This window comes from Lethenteron reissneri, chromosome 35, assembly GCF_015708825.2.
Source record: "Lethenteron reissneri isolate LAM-NWPU_2019-01 chromosome 35, ASM1570882v1, whole genome shotgun sequence".
NCBI classification, from domain to species: Eukaryota; Metazoa; Chordata; class Hyperoartia; order Petromyzontiformes; family Petromyzontidae; genus Lethenteron; species Lethenteron reissneri.
Genome location: NC_083813.1, coordinates 68,928 through 84,047, shown reverse-complemented (window position 1 = coordinate 84,047; position 15,120 = coordinate 68,928). Strand labels below are relative to the sequence as shown.

The 15,120-nt window shown below is 51.7% G+C and overlaps 1 protein-coding gene across 5 annotated transcripts in view; it reads right to left on the bottom strand.

Annotated features, from left to right (window-relative positions):
* BRCA2 (BRCA2 DNA repair associated) overlaps positions 1–15,120 on the bottom strand; it is a 58,530-nt gene that overhangs the window by 7,458 nt on the left and 35,952 nt on the right. For all 5 annotated transcript variants that reach the window (XM_061565497.1, XM_061565499.1, XM_061565498.1 and 2 more), the window contains 12 exons: positions 14,777–14,881; positions 14,014–14,092; positions 12,893–13,257; positions 12,264–12,460; positions 9,726–9,913; positions 8,721–8,891; positions 7,636–7,975; positions 4,298–4,453; positions 3,572–3,719; positions 2,452–2,561; positions 1,471–1,678; positions 9–175 (listed from right to left, as the gene is read on the bottom strand). In XM_061565497.1, the coding sequence (XP_061421481.1) occupies positions 9–175; positions 1,471–1,678; positions 2,452–2,561; positions 3,572–3,719; positions 4,298–4,453; positions 7,636–7,975; positions 8,721–8,891; positions 9,726–9,913; positions 12,264–12,460; positions 12,893–13,257; positions 14,014–14,092; positions 14,777–14,881 (2,234 nt within the window). The remainder of the gene's footprint in view (positions 1–8; positions 176–1,470; positions 1,679–2,451; positions 2,562–3,571; positions 3,720–4,297; positions 4,454–7,635; positions 7,976–8,720; positions 8,892–9,725; positions 9,914–12,263; positions 12,461–12,892; positions 13,258–14,013; positions 14,093–14,776; positions 14,882–15,120) is intronic.

Here is a 15,120-nt window from a genome sequence, read left to right as displayed (position 1 = left end):
CTAGCTACCTGCATTTGCTGGTACTTGGTCTTCTTGGAGGATGCAAGCTGCACGTCTCCGGCGTCAAGATGCCCTCTGCCCTGCGACGCGGCCAAGTGGTGAATGCGGAAGCGCAGCCCCTCCCTGAGCAAGCAGTGCAGCTCCGGCACTGGCCTCCAGATGCTCAGTATGTTCCCTGTGCGGTCACACACACAGTCCCAATGCAAAACCAATTGGCAAGGTGGCTCGTATTCGGCCACTCATTACACACTTCATGCACGTTGTGCCTGTAAACTAAATTAAGTCGACGTGATACAAATGTAATAAGAGCCATGTATGGCTCACGTGGCGATCGGCTTGCCGGTCCCGCTTTGTAGCCAATAAGGGGAGAGCCAGGGAGCATGGCCTCGGCGTGATCACGGCATGTTAGCTGGGGTCATTGGCTTGGCCAATCTGGGCCTCAGCTAATGGGAAGCCGGATCAGAGGCGTGGTCCCGGGATTGACGGGGAATGATCTGGAACGGGCTAAGCTGACTACGGAGGATTGGCTTAGGGGTACCACGTGACCGAGGGATGAAGAGGGGGAGAGACGAGGGAGTCAGGAGGAGACCTAGGAACGAAGAGAGCAGGAGCCACGCGCGTACGGGGCTCGGGGTGCCACGTGCGCGAGCGACTTAGCTGGTTGTTTGCCCGCTTCCCGTTGCCTGTCAGCAACGGGGAGTGTGTGTAACTGTGGATGTGAAAATAAAGGACTGATTCCAAGAGCCGTCTCGAGAAGGTTTATTACACAAATAACGGTTTTGCAGGTTGGGCTGCAGGTTCGGCGTTTCCCCTCTCAAGCTCTCACCATGCGCAACTGCGGGCAGAGTTCAATTGAGCTCCGGAAGAAGCCCGAAGCGGTGCGCGGTAACGGCCGCTGGGGACGACGTCATAACTCCCGCTGCACCAGCCAATTGGCTACCAAGAATACAACCCCACGTAATGTGGCCACCACGCCAGTCACTCACGCAACGTGGCTATGACGACACGATTAGTCTATTGTTAGATATAACATAGACGTTGTCACTGGCGTGGGTGCCCACTCATCCCTGTCTCCGCGCAATCACACAGATCCCAGCTGCGTTGGTAAACTACGAGGTCTGGACATGGTGAGCCCAAGTCACTTTTTTGGCAGGGAGGAATAACAAAGTCCAATCAAAAATATCACTTGATACAGTAGACGCATTGACAACGACGAAACTATCTCGAAATCCTCACTGGTATCTGGATTAAGTGAAAACAAATGTCAGAACGACACGTAAATATTCACCAGAGCTTATCTGCCATACTACGTGAGAGAAAAATTTCACCACAGGACCAAAAGCATGTTTGTTTCGAGGGCCAGGCATTGTGATACCGTTAAGTTGAGGCGACGCTCACCGTTATTCTGCATCACGAGACCGAGCTGAGCATACGAGGGCCCAAGTGGACGCACCAGGCGGGCGTTAGTACCTGCCGTGTGCGACCTTCCACGGTCGTCTCCGTAGCTGGCGACCCGCAGCTTCCACAGCGCGCAGACGTCCCTCTGAGTGCCGCCGCTGGAGCCGTCCGCGGAGGAGAGGGCCTTGCGCAGCTCGGCCTGCATCTCGGTCCTCTTCTGGTCGGCCAGGCCCTGCCGGTGGCTGTACAGGGTCCTTGCCTGCTCATGACTCAGGCACGACTGCAGCCCACGTTAATTCAACAACACACACAGCGGTGTGCAGCAGTGCACGTAAAATAGCTCTCTGCATTATCGAGAGCACCAGCTCAAAATAACTGAATTGTGTGGCCATTTTGTCGCCTAGATCACCAACTCAAAGGGTTGGGAAATGCAGCCGACCACCAGGCAGCAATGAAACAAAGACAAAACTGAACGAGTTTAGCCCTCATTTTGACTCATCAGTACGGTACAGCCATCAATGTTCGCTGCCGCCACATGCCTCTAGGAGCCCCATATATGGACAGGATTTGGACCGTTACACTATGGGGACCCCTTTAACGCTTGGCCAACGGCAACTAGAATTCACATTTTCCTGTGGTCATGGTGTGTTCGTCATTGACAGATGTAAATAGTCGCAACCCAAAAACGTGGTGGCATTCATCACGAGCAGGCCACAGAAGACAGTGCTAAGAAAAAGGCTTGGCAATGAACGGCAGTGGAATTCCGAGCTCGGGATAAACAAATCTGGAGTGAAACTACGTCAGCTATCACACACCCAACAAAACACAAGACCAGACATAATTTACAAGTTGAATATTTTCCAAAGAATGGTGGCAATCCCTGCGGGCCATACCGTGTTCACGTCATAATTACTGCTCCAGAGAAATGCAATCGGGGAGTGGACTAAGATTGTTGCTTCTTCGTGACCAACAAGACGCTCAAACTACACACAGACACCAGAAATTCAGTAGCTCTGCGATATTAATAACAATTGTTTTTTACACGTTCATTACCTCCACATAGCAAGGATCCACTGAGTCCCTTATAGCCTCATAAAGTTCTGCTCCGTCTTGCAGGGCCTGGATCTCCGCCATGCTCTTCCTTGGTTTATTTCTGTCCCGTCCTTTTCTCAAACAATGACAGTCATATCAGTGTTATTGTTGTTCCGCACATTGACCCAGGAGAGCCTCAATTAGTCTCAAAACTCACTTCCATTAGACCCACGACCAGACCAGCTTCCATTAGACCCAGGAGCCAACCTGCTTCCATTAGACCCACGACCCGACCTGCTTACATGAGACCCACGACCCGACCTGCTTACATGAGACCCACGACCCGACCTGTTTCCATTAGACCCACGACCCGACCTGCTTCCATTAGACCCACGACCCGACCTGCTTCCATTAGACCCACGACCCGACCTGCTTCCATTAGACCCACAACCCGACCTGCTTCCATTAGACCCACGACCCGACCTGTTTCCATTAGACCCACGACCCGACCTGTTTCCATTAGACCCACAACCCGACCTGCTTCCATTAGACCCACGACCCAACCTGCTTCCATTAGACCCACGACCCGACCTGTTTCCATTAGACCCACAACCCGACCTGCTTCCATTAGACCCACGACCCGACCTGTTTCCATTAGACCCACGACCCGACCTGCTTCCATTAGACCCACGACCCGACCTGTTTCCATTAGACCCACGACCCGACCTGTTTCCATTAGACCCACGACCCGACCTGCTTACATGAGACCCACAACCCGACCTGCTTACACGAGACCCACGACCCGACCTGTTTCCATTAGACCCACGACCCGACCTGCTTCCATTAGACCCACGACCCAACCTGCTTCCGTTAGACCCACGACCTGACCTGCTTCCATTAGACCCACGACCCGACCTGCTTACATGAGACCCACGAACCAAACTGCTTCCATTAGACCCACAACCCGACCTGCTTCCATTAGACCCACGACCCGACCTGCTTCCATTAGACCCACGACCCGACCTGCTTCCATTAGACCCACGACCCGACCCACGAGCGGCTCAAGCCCGACGTGAAGCCGCTGTTAGAGGCCAACCCGGAGCCGCGGCGGCGATGACAAGTGCGGCTGTGAGAGCTCTACCCTTGTGCCGCTCGTCCAGGTCGTTCTCCAGCCGAGCGTAGAGGCTCTCCAGCGCTCGCTGCTGCTCGCCGCTTCTCCTGCGCGCCTCCCGTTCCTCGGCGCGCTCGCTCCGGAACACGTAGGCCCCACTCGCCAGCTTCTCCATCCACTACAAAAGCACCACCGACAACACTTTGTCATCGATATCGTCACCATGTTTCTGTTTGATCACAACTGTCGACGCTCTTGGGCGGCTGTACAGTGGGAAGGCTCCCATCTCACAGCAACAAGGGCCCTGGGTTGGATTCCCGACTCGGTTTCCGTTCTGTGTGGAGTTTGCACGTTCTCCCCCTGCGCTACACGAGTTCTATTGTCTTTGAGTAGGTGAGCGACGGAGTAGGTGAGCGAATGGGTGAGTGGTTGGGTGAGTGAAGGGGTGAGTAAGTAGGTGGGTGGTTGAGTGAGGGGGTGAGTAAATAGGTGAGCGAGTGTGTTGTTTAGCCCTGCAGTGTGGTGGTTGAACGAAGTGTGGATGAGACGAACCAGTCAGTGTTTGGTAGAAAGAGTCCTCAACGTGGGTGGAGGAATCGTCGAGCGAAGCTTAAAGGAACAGTAACAACGGTGACAAGGAGACTACTGACTGCCAATGAGCAAGTGACTGGCGCCCAGTAGCGGTGGTTACCGCTCGGCTGCCCAGCGCTGGCTGCTGCGAGCCTACGGGCAGGGGTGGTTGGCGGTGAGCATTACCTGCAGGGGGTAGACGCGCAGGACCACCACGTCCACGCAGCCTACGGCTCCGCCGTGCGCCAGCAGCGAGGACACAGCCAGGGGGAAGGGCCCCGGGTTGCGATAGAAGCCGAGGCGGACATCCCACCTCGCCCGCCTCGTGCTGTTTGCGCAGATCTGAGCAGAGAGGGCACAATCATAATAATAATACAATCCCTTCTTCTATTAACGCCACGTGTTTTCAAAACGCGAATTAGATATAACGCGATGAATGTATTAGGGAACACATTTTTATAATGCAGATGCGAATTGGACATAACGCGATCGAGTAAACGGAGCTACGTCGCGTGAGTATAAATAAGCAGTCGTATGGCTGCCTGGGCATAGCATCACACAAAACGGGATGCTGCTAGATGCTTCTAGATGCTACCCACGCACACCTCAGTCTTTATTCAGCCTGCGTACGCATCTCATGTGTTATCGCGGACTGTACTTTACCCTATATTATTTATTATATCGCAATTTTCCCAGAAAGAAGTGTTCTTCAGGAACGCCACTGCCACGTTATAGGAGAACAGACTGTACTTTATCTGTGTAAAGCGTGATTCCTGCTTAGAACATCCCACATGCGGCGGCGGTGCCACCATCCGGCAGTAGCGCATTCGCCGCTTGTTGCAGAGGCTCTCCAATCTATTCCGGCGGGCCGCCTCCGGTTAATGCTGCCGGGTGCATTAACGGTAAAAAGCTACGCTCCATCTGCTTTACGGTGCCCATTAAATATCGCTTGACGTAGTTCGCCAACAGGAGGTCGTCGTGTGTGCCGGCGTCACGATCCACAATGGAAATTCCTTAGTTTAACACGTAGGATTTCGCAACCAGTATTATTCATAATAAAGGTTTTTGGGTTAGCTCGCGTAAGTATGTGTCGCAACCCTCCAACCACCCGATAGGGCCAATCAGTAAGAAATGTGAAAATCAGTAAGAAATGTGTCACGTTAACAAAACGCCAATTAGTTACCGGTGTGTTTGAAGAGTGAATTCACAACATTTACAAATTGAGTTGTACGACGTTTCGCTGGAAATTACATCCAGCATCTTAGGACTATTTGCTAGAATAGTGAAGCCATCCACCTACTTCCGGTCTTAAATAGTGCAGGACGACGTCATCATTGAACCCCATCAAGTTTCGAGATCAGAGGCGGAGGTGGGGGGTATTGTAATTATATAATAGATTAGTAATCAGTTAATTAGTATGTGATTCCTCGATAAGGAATTGTAATATGTATTGTGTATTACTTAATAATATGCTTCCAGGCTGCACTAAGCCTGTAGCTATCAGAGCAGTTAAAATTATTTGTATTTCTCTCAATTTCGATGGATTCTCTAATTAGTCTTGGCCAGCAATTATTAGTTTTACATAACACTTCAACGTTATCAAAATCAATTGAGTGTCCTTGTTGGCAAGCATGTTCTGCCACTGCTGACAGTTGTGTTTGAGAGAACTGAATGTTCCTTTGGTGTTCTTTTAGTCTTACGCTAATGTTACGTCCCATCTGTCCAATATAGCATTTACCGCATAAGCAATTGATCTGATATACAGGGGCAAGAGAGGAATTACCTCTCAACCTTCCACATCCGCATCCCCTCACACACCACGTGTTGTTTAGCTGATGTTCTTTCTTCTATTTAAACTTAAACTATTTTTTAGCAGGTAAGACCCACTTAGCTTTCTAGCTCTTTTTCAGAAGCGATCTTAATGAAGTGGCATATCATGTGGAAATTTATAGCAGCCAGATACTCAAAACGCATGTTGATTCTAAATGTGGAGGGAAAAAACGGAAGACCCTAGAAAAAATCCCTGTCGCCATGGGGAGAGAGAGAACACGCAAACTCCAAATATACAGAACAGGTGTCACAGGGTCGGGATCAAACCCACGACCTACTACATCCTCGGCGAGGGAGTTCACATCTTGCCACCGTGGCGCCTTTTTACCATGGCGATCAACACTCTGAACGTGATCAAGATTTTTGGAGGCCAAATTTCCCCACTGGATGACCGCATCAGCGCCATCAGAATTCGAGAATTATCAGCTACGTTTTCAAAATATAGCCATCCCAGCAGAGGGAAACAATTTACTCCTCCAGGTCAACTCCTGGGAAACAAGTAAAGGTCGACTGGCAGTTAACGTTGTCAAACTAGCAAACACTGGCTGCAATGTATGCATGGATGTTGACCTTCTTTCGCCCCGTACGTAGTCAACCGTGCGAATCGAAGGTGCGGGTTAGGACAACCAAAATGCAATGTAGATTCCACTGAAGGCAATCGGAAATAATCCAAACATTGAACGTTTGCTTTTTCCGGATGTGGAAAGAATTAGAATGTGTCTGTAAAGTGAGCCCAATGTCTCCCCTCCTCTAAACCCAGGTGCACAGAGTTTGGGGACTTCTTCTGTCCACGGAGTGTCTGTGCCCCCCTTCCCCACGTCGTAGATCGTGCTCTGTACCGGACTCATGTTGAAATACAAGAATAAAACTAAAATAAAGAATGTGATCCATGTGTGAACGATGCGGATTGGGACACACCGAGCACAGAGCCGAGTCACATCACACACCTGTTCAATATCGTTCAAACAAAGCGGTCAGGAAGTCGAGGGGGCATGCGTGGATGTGACGAAGCCACACTCATCATACGTGCCACCCATCAGGAGCTGCGTCTGTTTTTCTCTCACTGTTATATTCATTTCTACTCTTATTACCTCACAATTAAAATATTTGAACAAATCAGCGCATGTACCACGAGTGCTACGTGGAATGTCACCAGTGCTGTTCTACCTCCATACAACCGTTGACGGACAGATTTTGATTGAAATCGGAGAGCATCACACTCTGTGAATGTTCCTTGGTCAGTGAGGCTTTCCCGGGCTAACAAACAGTACAAACAAAATAATGGTTTTAGGCTGTTAGGATGTAACATACACTTCTGTAACAAGCTTTAAGTCAAAATAATTGGGCAAAGTCATTGTTGAAAGAAAACATCAACTTTTACAGTTCATATTAACTCTCTCACGGCTCAGATGTAAATGTAGTCATTTGAAATTTACCCACATTAATAAAAAAAAATGTCAAGAAGGGGAAGGAGTGACGTGGGAAGGAGGCATTACCGCCTGCCTGTGTGCATTATAACCATCAAGAGAGGTGAGTGACTTGAGAGTGAAAGTGCACGGCAGGGAAAGCACGAGACGAGGCCGGCACGATGCGGCCTGTAACGACCCGGGGAAGCCGCCATTGGGCTCAGGCTCGCGGCGACTCTCTCGCGGCGACTCCCTCGCGGCGACTCCCACGCGGTGACTCTCTCCCACCTTGAGCGCGAGCGAGGGGGGCGCCTCCAGAGGTGGGCAGGCCTCCTGCGCCCCGACGAGCTCCGCCCCATGAATGATCAGCTTGTGGCCGACGCGGACGCGGCCCTGCCTAGTCAGCGCGGCCAGCGGTGCATCCAGCAGCACGGGCAGGGCGTACCAGCCGTCCGAGAGCTCGAGCGCTAAACCCAGCTCGGGTGACCCCGGCGGCCCCGGCCCGGAGGCGGCGTCTGCACCCGTGAGCTTCGAGACAAGCAGCACAAGCGTACGCGAAGCGACGTCGTCGCGCTCCACTATCTTCCTGATGGCCGACCTCTTGCTGCCGTCCACCTCCACGTCGTACCTAAGGGCGCATCACCCAGCTCCACATCAAAGGAAGTCCACTGTGTCATGTGTGATGACCAGGTTGCTTCTGAAAAAGCTCATAGTTCAGTGGACTTTATCTGGCAAGATGAAACAAAAATAGTTTAGATATATTTCCTATACTTTTCACTCTTATTGTGTTTTTGTATTATTTCTTGTTGTAACGTTCTGACCCACCCCTACTAGGCATCTGTGAAAAAGCTTGATAGCTTATCAGATTCCTCCCTTTTAATAAATATTTTGATTCTGACAAGCTTGGGCCTTTATTAGAATTATTGTTTTTCTTGCTTACCCAAGAAAAACTATTTTAGGAGCATCCTTCCAGGTTTTCAAATTAAGGGCTGATGTTGCTATGTGTAATCCCAAGTGAGTCATTTGCAGATTCTTTTTCAGCACTAGGGCAGGTGATTGGCCAGTGCCAGTTAGCGTATGTTTTGTTTAGCTATGCAAGGAACCCAGAGAACATGGAGGAAACTCATGTAGTTCTGAGGAAGAACGTACAAACTCCACCCAGACAGGAGTTTGATTCGAACTCGGGCCCTTCTTGCTGTGAGGCATGAGTGTTGACACTGCGCCACCCTGCCGCCCAATACATTGGGAGGACCTGTGGAATTGCACGCCTCACGTGATGTCATCCTCGCCTGGCCGGTTTTGTCGTTGACCGTGACCCAGTGCCTTTGAGTGCAATGCCCATGGGGCCAGTGAGATGGAAGCTGGGAGCTGACCTGAACTTGAGCTGCAGCAAAACAACCTCTGGGGTGAGGCAACGACCAGCAAAGTGGGCAGGGAAGGCGGCCTCCATGGCGGCCAGCTTCCACACGAGCCAGCGGTAATGATTGTAGGCCCACGCAGTGTCCACCAGCCCAGGGTCCACGCCCGGCGTGTCCAACAGCGCCCTGGTGCAGCACGTGCCACCCCACAGCAACGAGCATTCGTCAGCCTACAGTGCGCGCTCACCCGATTTCTGACAGGAGCGGTCGCGGTCGGTTGCTTTTGACAGAGCGCCCCTCACACCGCGGCATCTCACAGCGCTTCATACGCGATGAACAACTTGCATTACATCTCAACACATTTGAAAGGGCGTCCCCCAGTGGCAGCTGTCTCTGTGGGCGCAAGGTGATTTAGCACTTGACCTGCAAGCGGCCATTAGTCTGCCAGCCAGGGAAAATGATTGCTGCTGCTGTGTGTAATCCCAATTGAGTAATTTATGGGCGATTTTATTACTTGGAAAATTTGAACAGAAACGCTGGCACACAATGACATACTCTTGTCTAAACACCATCAGGGGATCTTTAACGTCCACTGTGAGTGAACGGGTTGGTGATTGGATGAGTGGGTGAGTTAGTGACTGGGTGAGTGAGTAGGTGACTGGCTTGAATGGGTAAGTGATGATTGAGAGAGTGGGTGAGTGAGTGGATGAGTTGGTGAGTGAGTGGATGAGTTAGTGGCTGAGTGAATGGGTGAGTGAATGGGTGAGTGAATGGGTGAGTGGATGGGTGAGTAGGTGACCAGATGATTGAGTGACTGAGTGGTCGAATAACAGGTAACTGGGTGAGTTGGGTAGGTGAGCGAGCGGGAGAGTTAATTCTCTTCTCCCCTTCCCTGGCTCGGTGCTTCCCCATTCCCTCCCACTTTCCTCCCGTGCGTTGTTATGTCTCCGAGACGTCGGGCAGGCTACGGGGCGTGTCACCGACGCACACTGCGGTCGCGGTTTGCCAACGGGGTCGTACTTGTAGAACTCCTCCTTGCCGGCGGTGCCCATGTGGTCGGGGACGAGCAACCCGCCGTCCGCCAGCCGGAAGCCGGAGCCCCCGCACACCGCCCTCCAGCTGAAATGTTGCTCGCAGCGGAAGCGGAACGCCTCAGCGGTGTCCGCTCGCACATCCGTCACGCCGGCGCTGACCCCGCAGCGCAGCAGCTGGGAGGGCCCACGGCACGCACACGGCACCTCATCATCGAGCGGCGCTCTCACCATTACGAAAAGTGGCGTGCATGTGAGTAGGAGGAGGCGGTTCCTCTTGTAATAACGTGAATTTTGGGACGGTGACATGGCCCAGTGGTAGCGCATTCACCGCTTGATGCAGAGGCTCACGGTTTGAATCCAACAGGCCATCCTGGTTAATACTGCCAGCGTTTTAACTGGAAAATACTACTAGCCCACTGTGTGCTGGTGGCACGATCCAAAGAAAAAAAATAACCATGACTGCAAAATCCTGCCAAAACCCTCCTGAAAAAGTGAGGATTTCCTGGGTTAACAAGCATAACAAGAAAAGTATATAACGTTGAGATTCTTTGTTTTTTCATGACCATAAATGTCTATTATTTGAGACGTTATTTAAATTGTAATGTCACCAAATAACGTGAAGCTACATCTATATATAAGGGAAATTTGTGATTATGTGTGTCTGTTCAAAATGTTTAACGTACTTCCCGACATGCAACAAACTTGAAATTTGCCACATTATTTAACACCTATTTTGACAACGTAGTTAGTGAAGCCTTCAATAGCTGTACCGGGGGAATTTCCATTTGGTACAGATATAATGGGAGGCTGATCGACGCCCGGGTGCGATCAAGGGATGGCTCCCTATTGGTCAACCACGTTATGTATGCCAATGATTTGGTAATAGCTGCTCATTCAGAAGAGGAGTTGGAGACGCTGCTGCTGAGACTGGAGCGTGCCACTAAGAGGTGGGGCCTTACCATCAGCCCCACCAAAACTAAGCACCTGCCTGGGTATTTTGTACCATCGGACACTCCACCCCCACAACTCTCAATCGGTGATGGGGCAGTAGTGGAGAGAGTGGAGAGTTTCCCATACCTGGGCAGTGTGCTTATGACCGGCTCCAGTTTAACAGCAGAGGTCTCACTCCGAATCAGTCGAGCGGCAAAATCTTTTCATCAGTTGCGTAACGCTGTGTGGAAGCTACCTGGTCTGTCGCTCCGCACGAAGCTTCAGGTCTTCTCAGCCACGGTCATTCCCTCCCTTCTCTACACTTGCGAAACGTGGACCCCCCTAATGAAGCATCTTCGCCGGTTGGAAACATTTAGGCTGGCCTGCCTACGATCCATTCTGGGTTTAACCAGGCTGGATTGTGTGAGGAGCTCACAAATCCTTGAAAGATCTGGGCAAAGTCCCATCGGTGAGCTCCTCCGGCAGGCAAGGCTGCGTTGGCTGGGTCATGTAGCCCGCATGCCCAGCCACCGCATGCCTAAACAGCTTTTGTTCGGCCGGATCGAGGGGGCTAAACGGGCGCGGCACGGGCTAGAGAAGAGATGGAGTGATGTGGTACAGGAGGACGTGGAGCTGAGTGGACATGCCGATGACTGGTACCAGCGGTGTCAAGATCGGCCTCTGTGGAGGAGGCTCGTGAAGGACGCTATTGGGCAGTTGGAGGCAGTCGCCCCCCAACAACAACGGAGGGTGGAGGAGCGACGCTCACAACAACGAGCGGAGCGCCGGGTGGCTAAAGCACAGCAAGTTGGTACAGTAGGGGGCACAGGTGGTGCATCAGCCAGTCATCTCGGTCATGACGGTCAGTCGACCCGTGGCACCTGGGTCTGCCCCGTGACCTTCTGCCAGCGGGCGTTCGACACTTCACGTGGCCTCAAGGTGCACATGGCCTGGCACAAGCGTCGTGGTGACGTCACCGCCACTTAGTGGCAAATGGCAGTTGTTGTTGGAGTGGTAGTGTAGTGGTTAGCGCGCTGCGCTAGGAACCCAGCGACCCGAGTTCGATTCCCGCTCACGGCCACCACTGGTGACGATTATTTTAACCGCTCCTGGGCCTCCCCTAGGTCGACTCAGCCTCAAACGAGTAACTGGTGTGGTGTGTGAACATCGCCACTAGGGAGACAAAGGCCGGTCAAGGTGAATTCAAGTCCCGGGCAAAGCCGGGTAAAGCTAGTTGTATATAAAGTTACGTGCTCGTGGCACTGCTATGCAAGGACAGTCTGCCTCAGCAGCAGATCATGCTTTCCCACCTGATGATGGATGCTTGTGTCGCGCCTGAAACGTCGTGATTTATTTTATTTTATACCTACGTGACTTTACCGATATAACCAAAGAGTATGCAAGGGACTCAAGCGTAATTCACTTGGCGACAGCTATTTCAACAACGGTCGTGGAATCCTCCCTCTCATGGCCACGTGGGCAGCGGGCCCCGTGGTCACCCCCAGGAAAGTGGGCAGGAAGGGGGTGGCGGGGGGGGTGTGAGGGGGGGGTGAGGGGGGGGGTCCCCACGGCCACGTCCTGCGAGATTCCCCACCTGCTCGTGACCATGTAACCCCGGCGTGCCACCGCCGACGGCCGAGCGCAGGGAGACCCTGGCAGGCGCCGCGCCCCGTGCCGCCAGCAGGCCGCCGGGCAGCGCACGCTCCGCCTGCCCTCGCTTCTGGCTCACACGCAGCTCCTGCATCATGCGAGCGCTCTCCAACCGAGCCAGCCACTGGGCACTCCCCACTCCTGCTCCACCGGGGCACAACAACAAACCAGTGCAGCCATCAGGGTTCGGCCCGCAAATCTCTGCAACAAACGGCGCATCTGCTACCACAAGGCTGCGTCCCGGCCCCAAGGAGTACGAGGCTGCTCAACGGACGGCACGCATCGTGAGGACTGCTTCTTAGTTTGTCATCTTTCCTGTGAGTAAATAACTTGTGTGATTTTGGTAGACTAATGTACATTTTCCTGCAATTGCTCGAGATTAAATCAATACAAACTTAATCAGATGCAGCCATAAAAAAATTCCCTATTTGCATTCAGCAATATAGCAAGTGCCGTCCGATGCAGCCGTATTAGACACGCAGGTACGTGGCGTCCAAGCAAAAGCAGAGATTTTTGTCAAGGGATTTGTGTTGCTCGTGAAGGTGGTCGCGTAGCCACGAGTCGCAAACAAACCGTCCTCGGCCGGGAGCGGCGGCGGTGATGCAGCACCGTCACGGCTCGTCAGCGGCGAGCAGCGTCCCCCCACGTGCTGGTCATCGCCGCCCATGACCCCGGGCTCGCCGCTCAACGTGATTGGCCGCCGGGCAACACCGGGGAACCAGCCTCCGGATGGCGGCGTGTGGACGCCCGCAGATAAAGCGCGCACGCCCCGCGCTGCCGGCAAAGCCTTGGGCTGGGAGACGCGGAAGGGCGGCAAGAAGGCTCTGGCCTTGTGGCTGTGCGTGTGCGGGGCGCCCGATGGGCTCGCAGTGCCCTCGGCCAATCCCTGCTGCCGCTGCTGCCTCGTGTCGATCGCGGGAGCAGCCTGCTTCTGCTCCCTGGGGGCACGTCAAATGATAACGTAACAAATCATTGGATCAGGCCGTGTAATGATGTGGGCACATCCGTGTCGTTCAGACGCTCCGCTGTTAAAATTATAACGTCACGCGTACAGCCATTTAATGCGCCATCATTGTTTGAGCTCGCCAGTAATTTAAAGAATAATCGTCAACCAAATGTAGCAATTCGAAATTATGTTCTGTTTCAGATTACACCAAGTATCTTCAGGGAAAGAAGAATAAATTCCAGGAAGTTAGAATAACTGTGCCACCTGAACCAGCTTCTTAAACAGGTGCATGACCTCACAGAAAAAAACAGGTCATTACCTGACGTCACGCAAATATTAAGCACCAATCATAACACTGGCTGTAGAAACCCGCGTGAGAAGTTAACAAATTATATGGTAAACAGTTTGCTGTCAGCAGATAATTCTTGAGGTGGCACTGAGGAGGTGATTGGATTTGGGGAAGTCACAGAGGAAGGTGCACCAGCAATCAAGATGAGAAGTGAGAAAGGCATCGATAAGGGTCTCAGATGTAGAACAATGTCTGCGCTGCATTGTGATGACACTCAACTACATCGTCAGTATTGCTCAAACACACAAGCACAATTCTCGATAAAAAAACTGTAGAGGAGATTTATAGCTCATATTCTATAATTATGCAGCAATTATCATTCGGCAGTGTGAAAACAGGATTTCCCATGGCTTTACAATGTGCAGGAGACAATACAGTGGAGAATGCAGACAGCCCTACCTGAGGTCGTAATAAGGACTTGAAACGGAAGGCCGCAACACGGTACCATGTGGAAGCCGTCTCCTCTTCTCATAAAAGCCTGAAAGATAAGGCCATTCCACTTTAATCAGTGCAAGCAACGCAACAATAAAATTTGGTTTAATTGGGTTTCAGCATTCACGAGCAAATCGTTCGGCACTGTGTGCACCGGGGAAGCGGTGCGATGTGATCCACGGTGTGGACAGCCACGGATGGCAGAAGGACACAATGTCACCTTACAAGGTGCCAAGTGACATCATAGCAAACAATTAATGACACGTACATAAACATCTGCAAACTGTAACTTATACACGTATATTAACATTTAAAATCTAGACCCTATGAAGCAAAACAACTTCTATATGACAATACATGTATCATTTATAGTTGGATTTTGCGGCTGCATGACTCCTAGCATCAAAACGCATTTAAATACAACTACATATTGATTTAAATGTTAACTTCTCGGAATGTAAAGGTAATGGACTGCATAGTTTAGGGCAATGGTTCCCAGCGTACGGTCCTCAGAGCCATCACTACGATCTAGAGTCGTTTCAATTTTGAGAAGTGTGCACGGTGGCAGTACGCAAAAACATTGGGGGTTGTGAGTGACAGCCCACGGGTCCAGACACGCTGAGAACTACCGCTCTCCATGACACCCGACTGGTTAGCTGTGAAGCCACTGCATGGTGCTGCGGAGTCTGGCAGAGCGAAGGGCATGAGCGACGTGCACTGTGGAGCTCACCGTCTGGGCTGCTGACGCTTGGCTCCAGCAGAGGCTCCGGCAGAGGCTCCGCGCTCGCCCCCACGTCAGACTCGGACAGCAGATGCCGCTTCAAGGGTGGCTCTCCTTTGCCCAACAAGATGTATCATCATTATTATTATGCAAACATTAAGTTAAAATCTTGGATGAATATAAAAAATATGCACATCGGCCATTCCAAGCATAAAAAAACACATACGGTGGAACCGGTATTGGCCAAACATCTCAATGCTGAAAATTTTACTGCAAATTATACAACTGGGGATCACACACACCAACATCGCCCCTCACTGCAAAAACTTGGAAGGACCCTCCTGAAAAAGTCT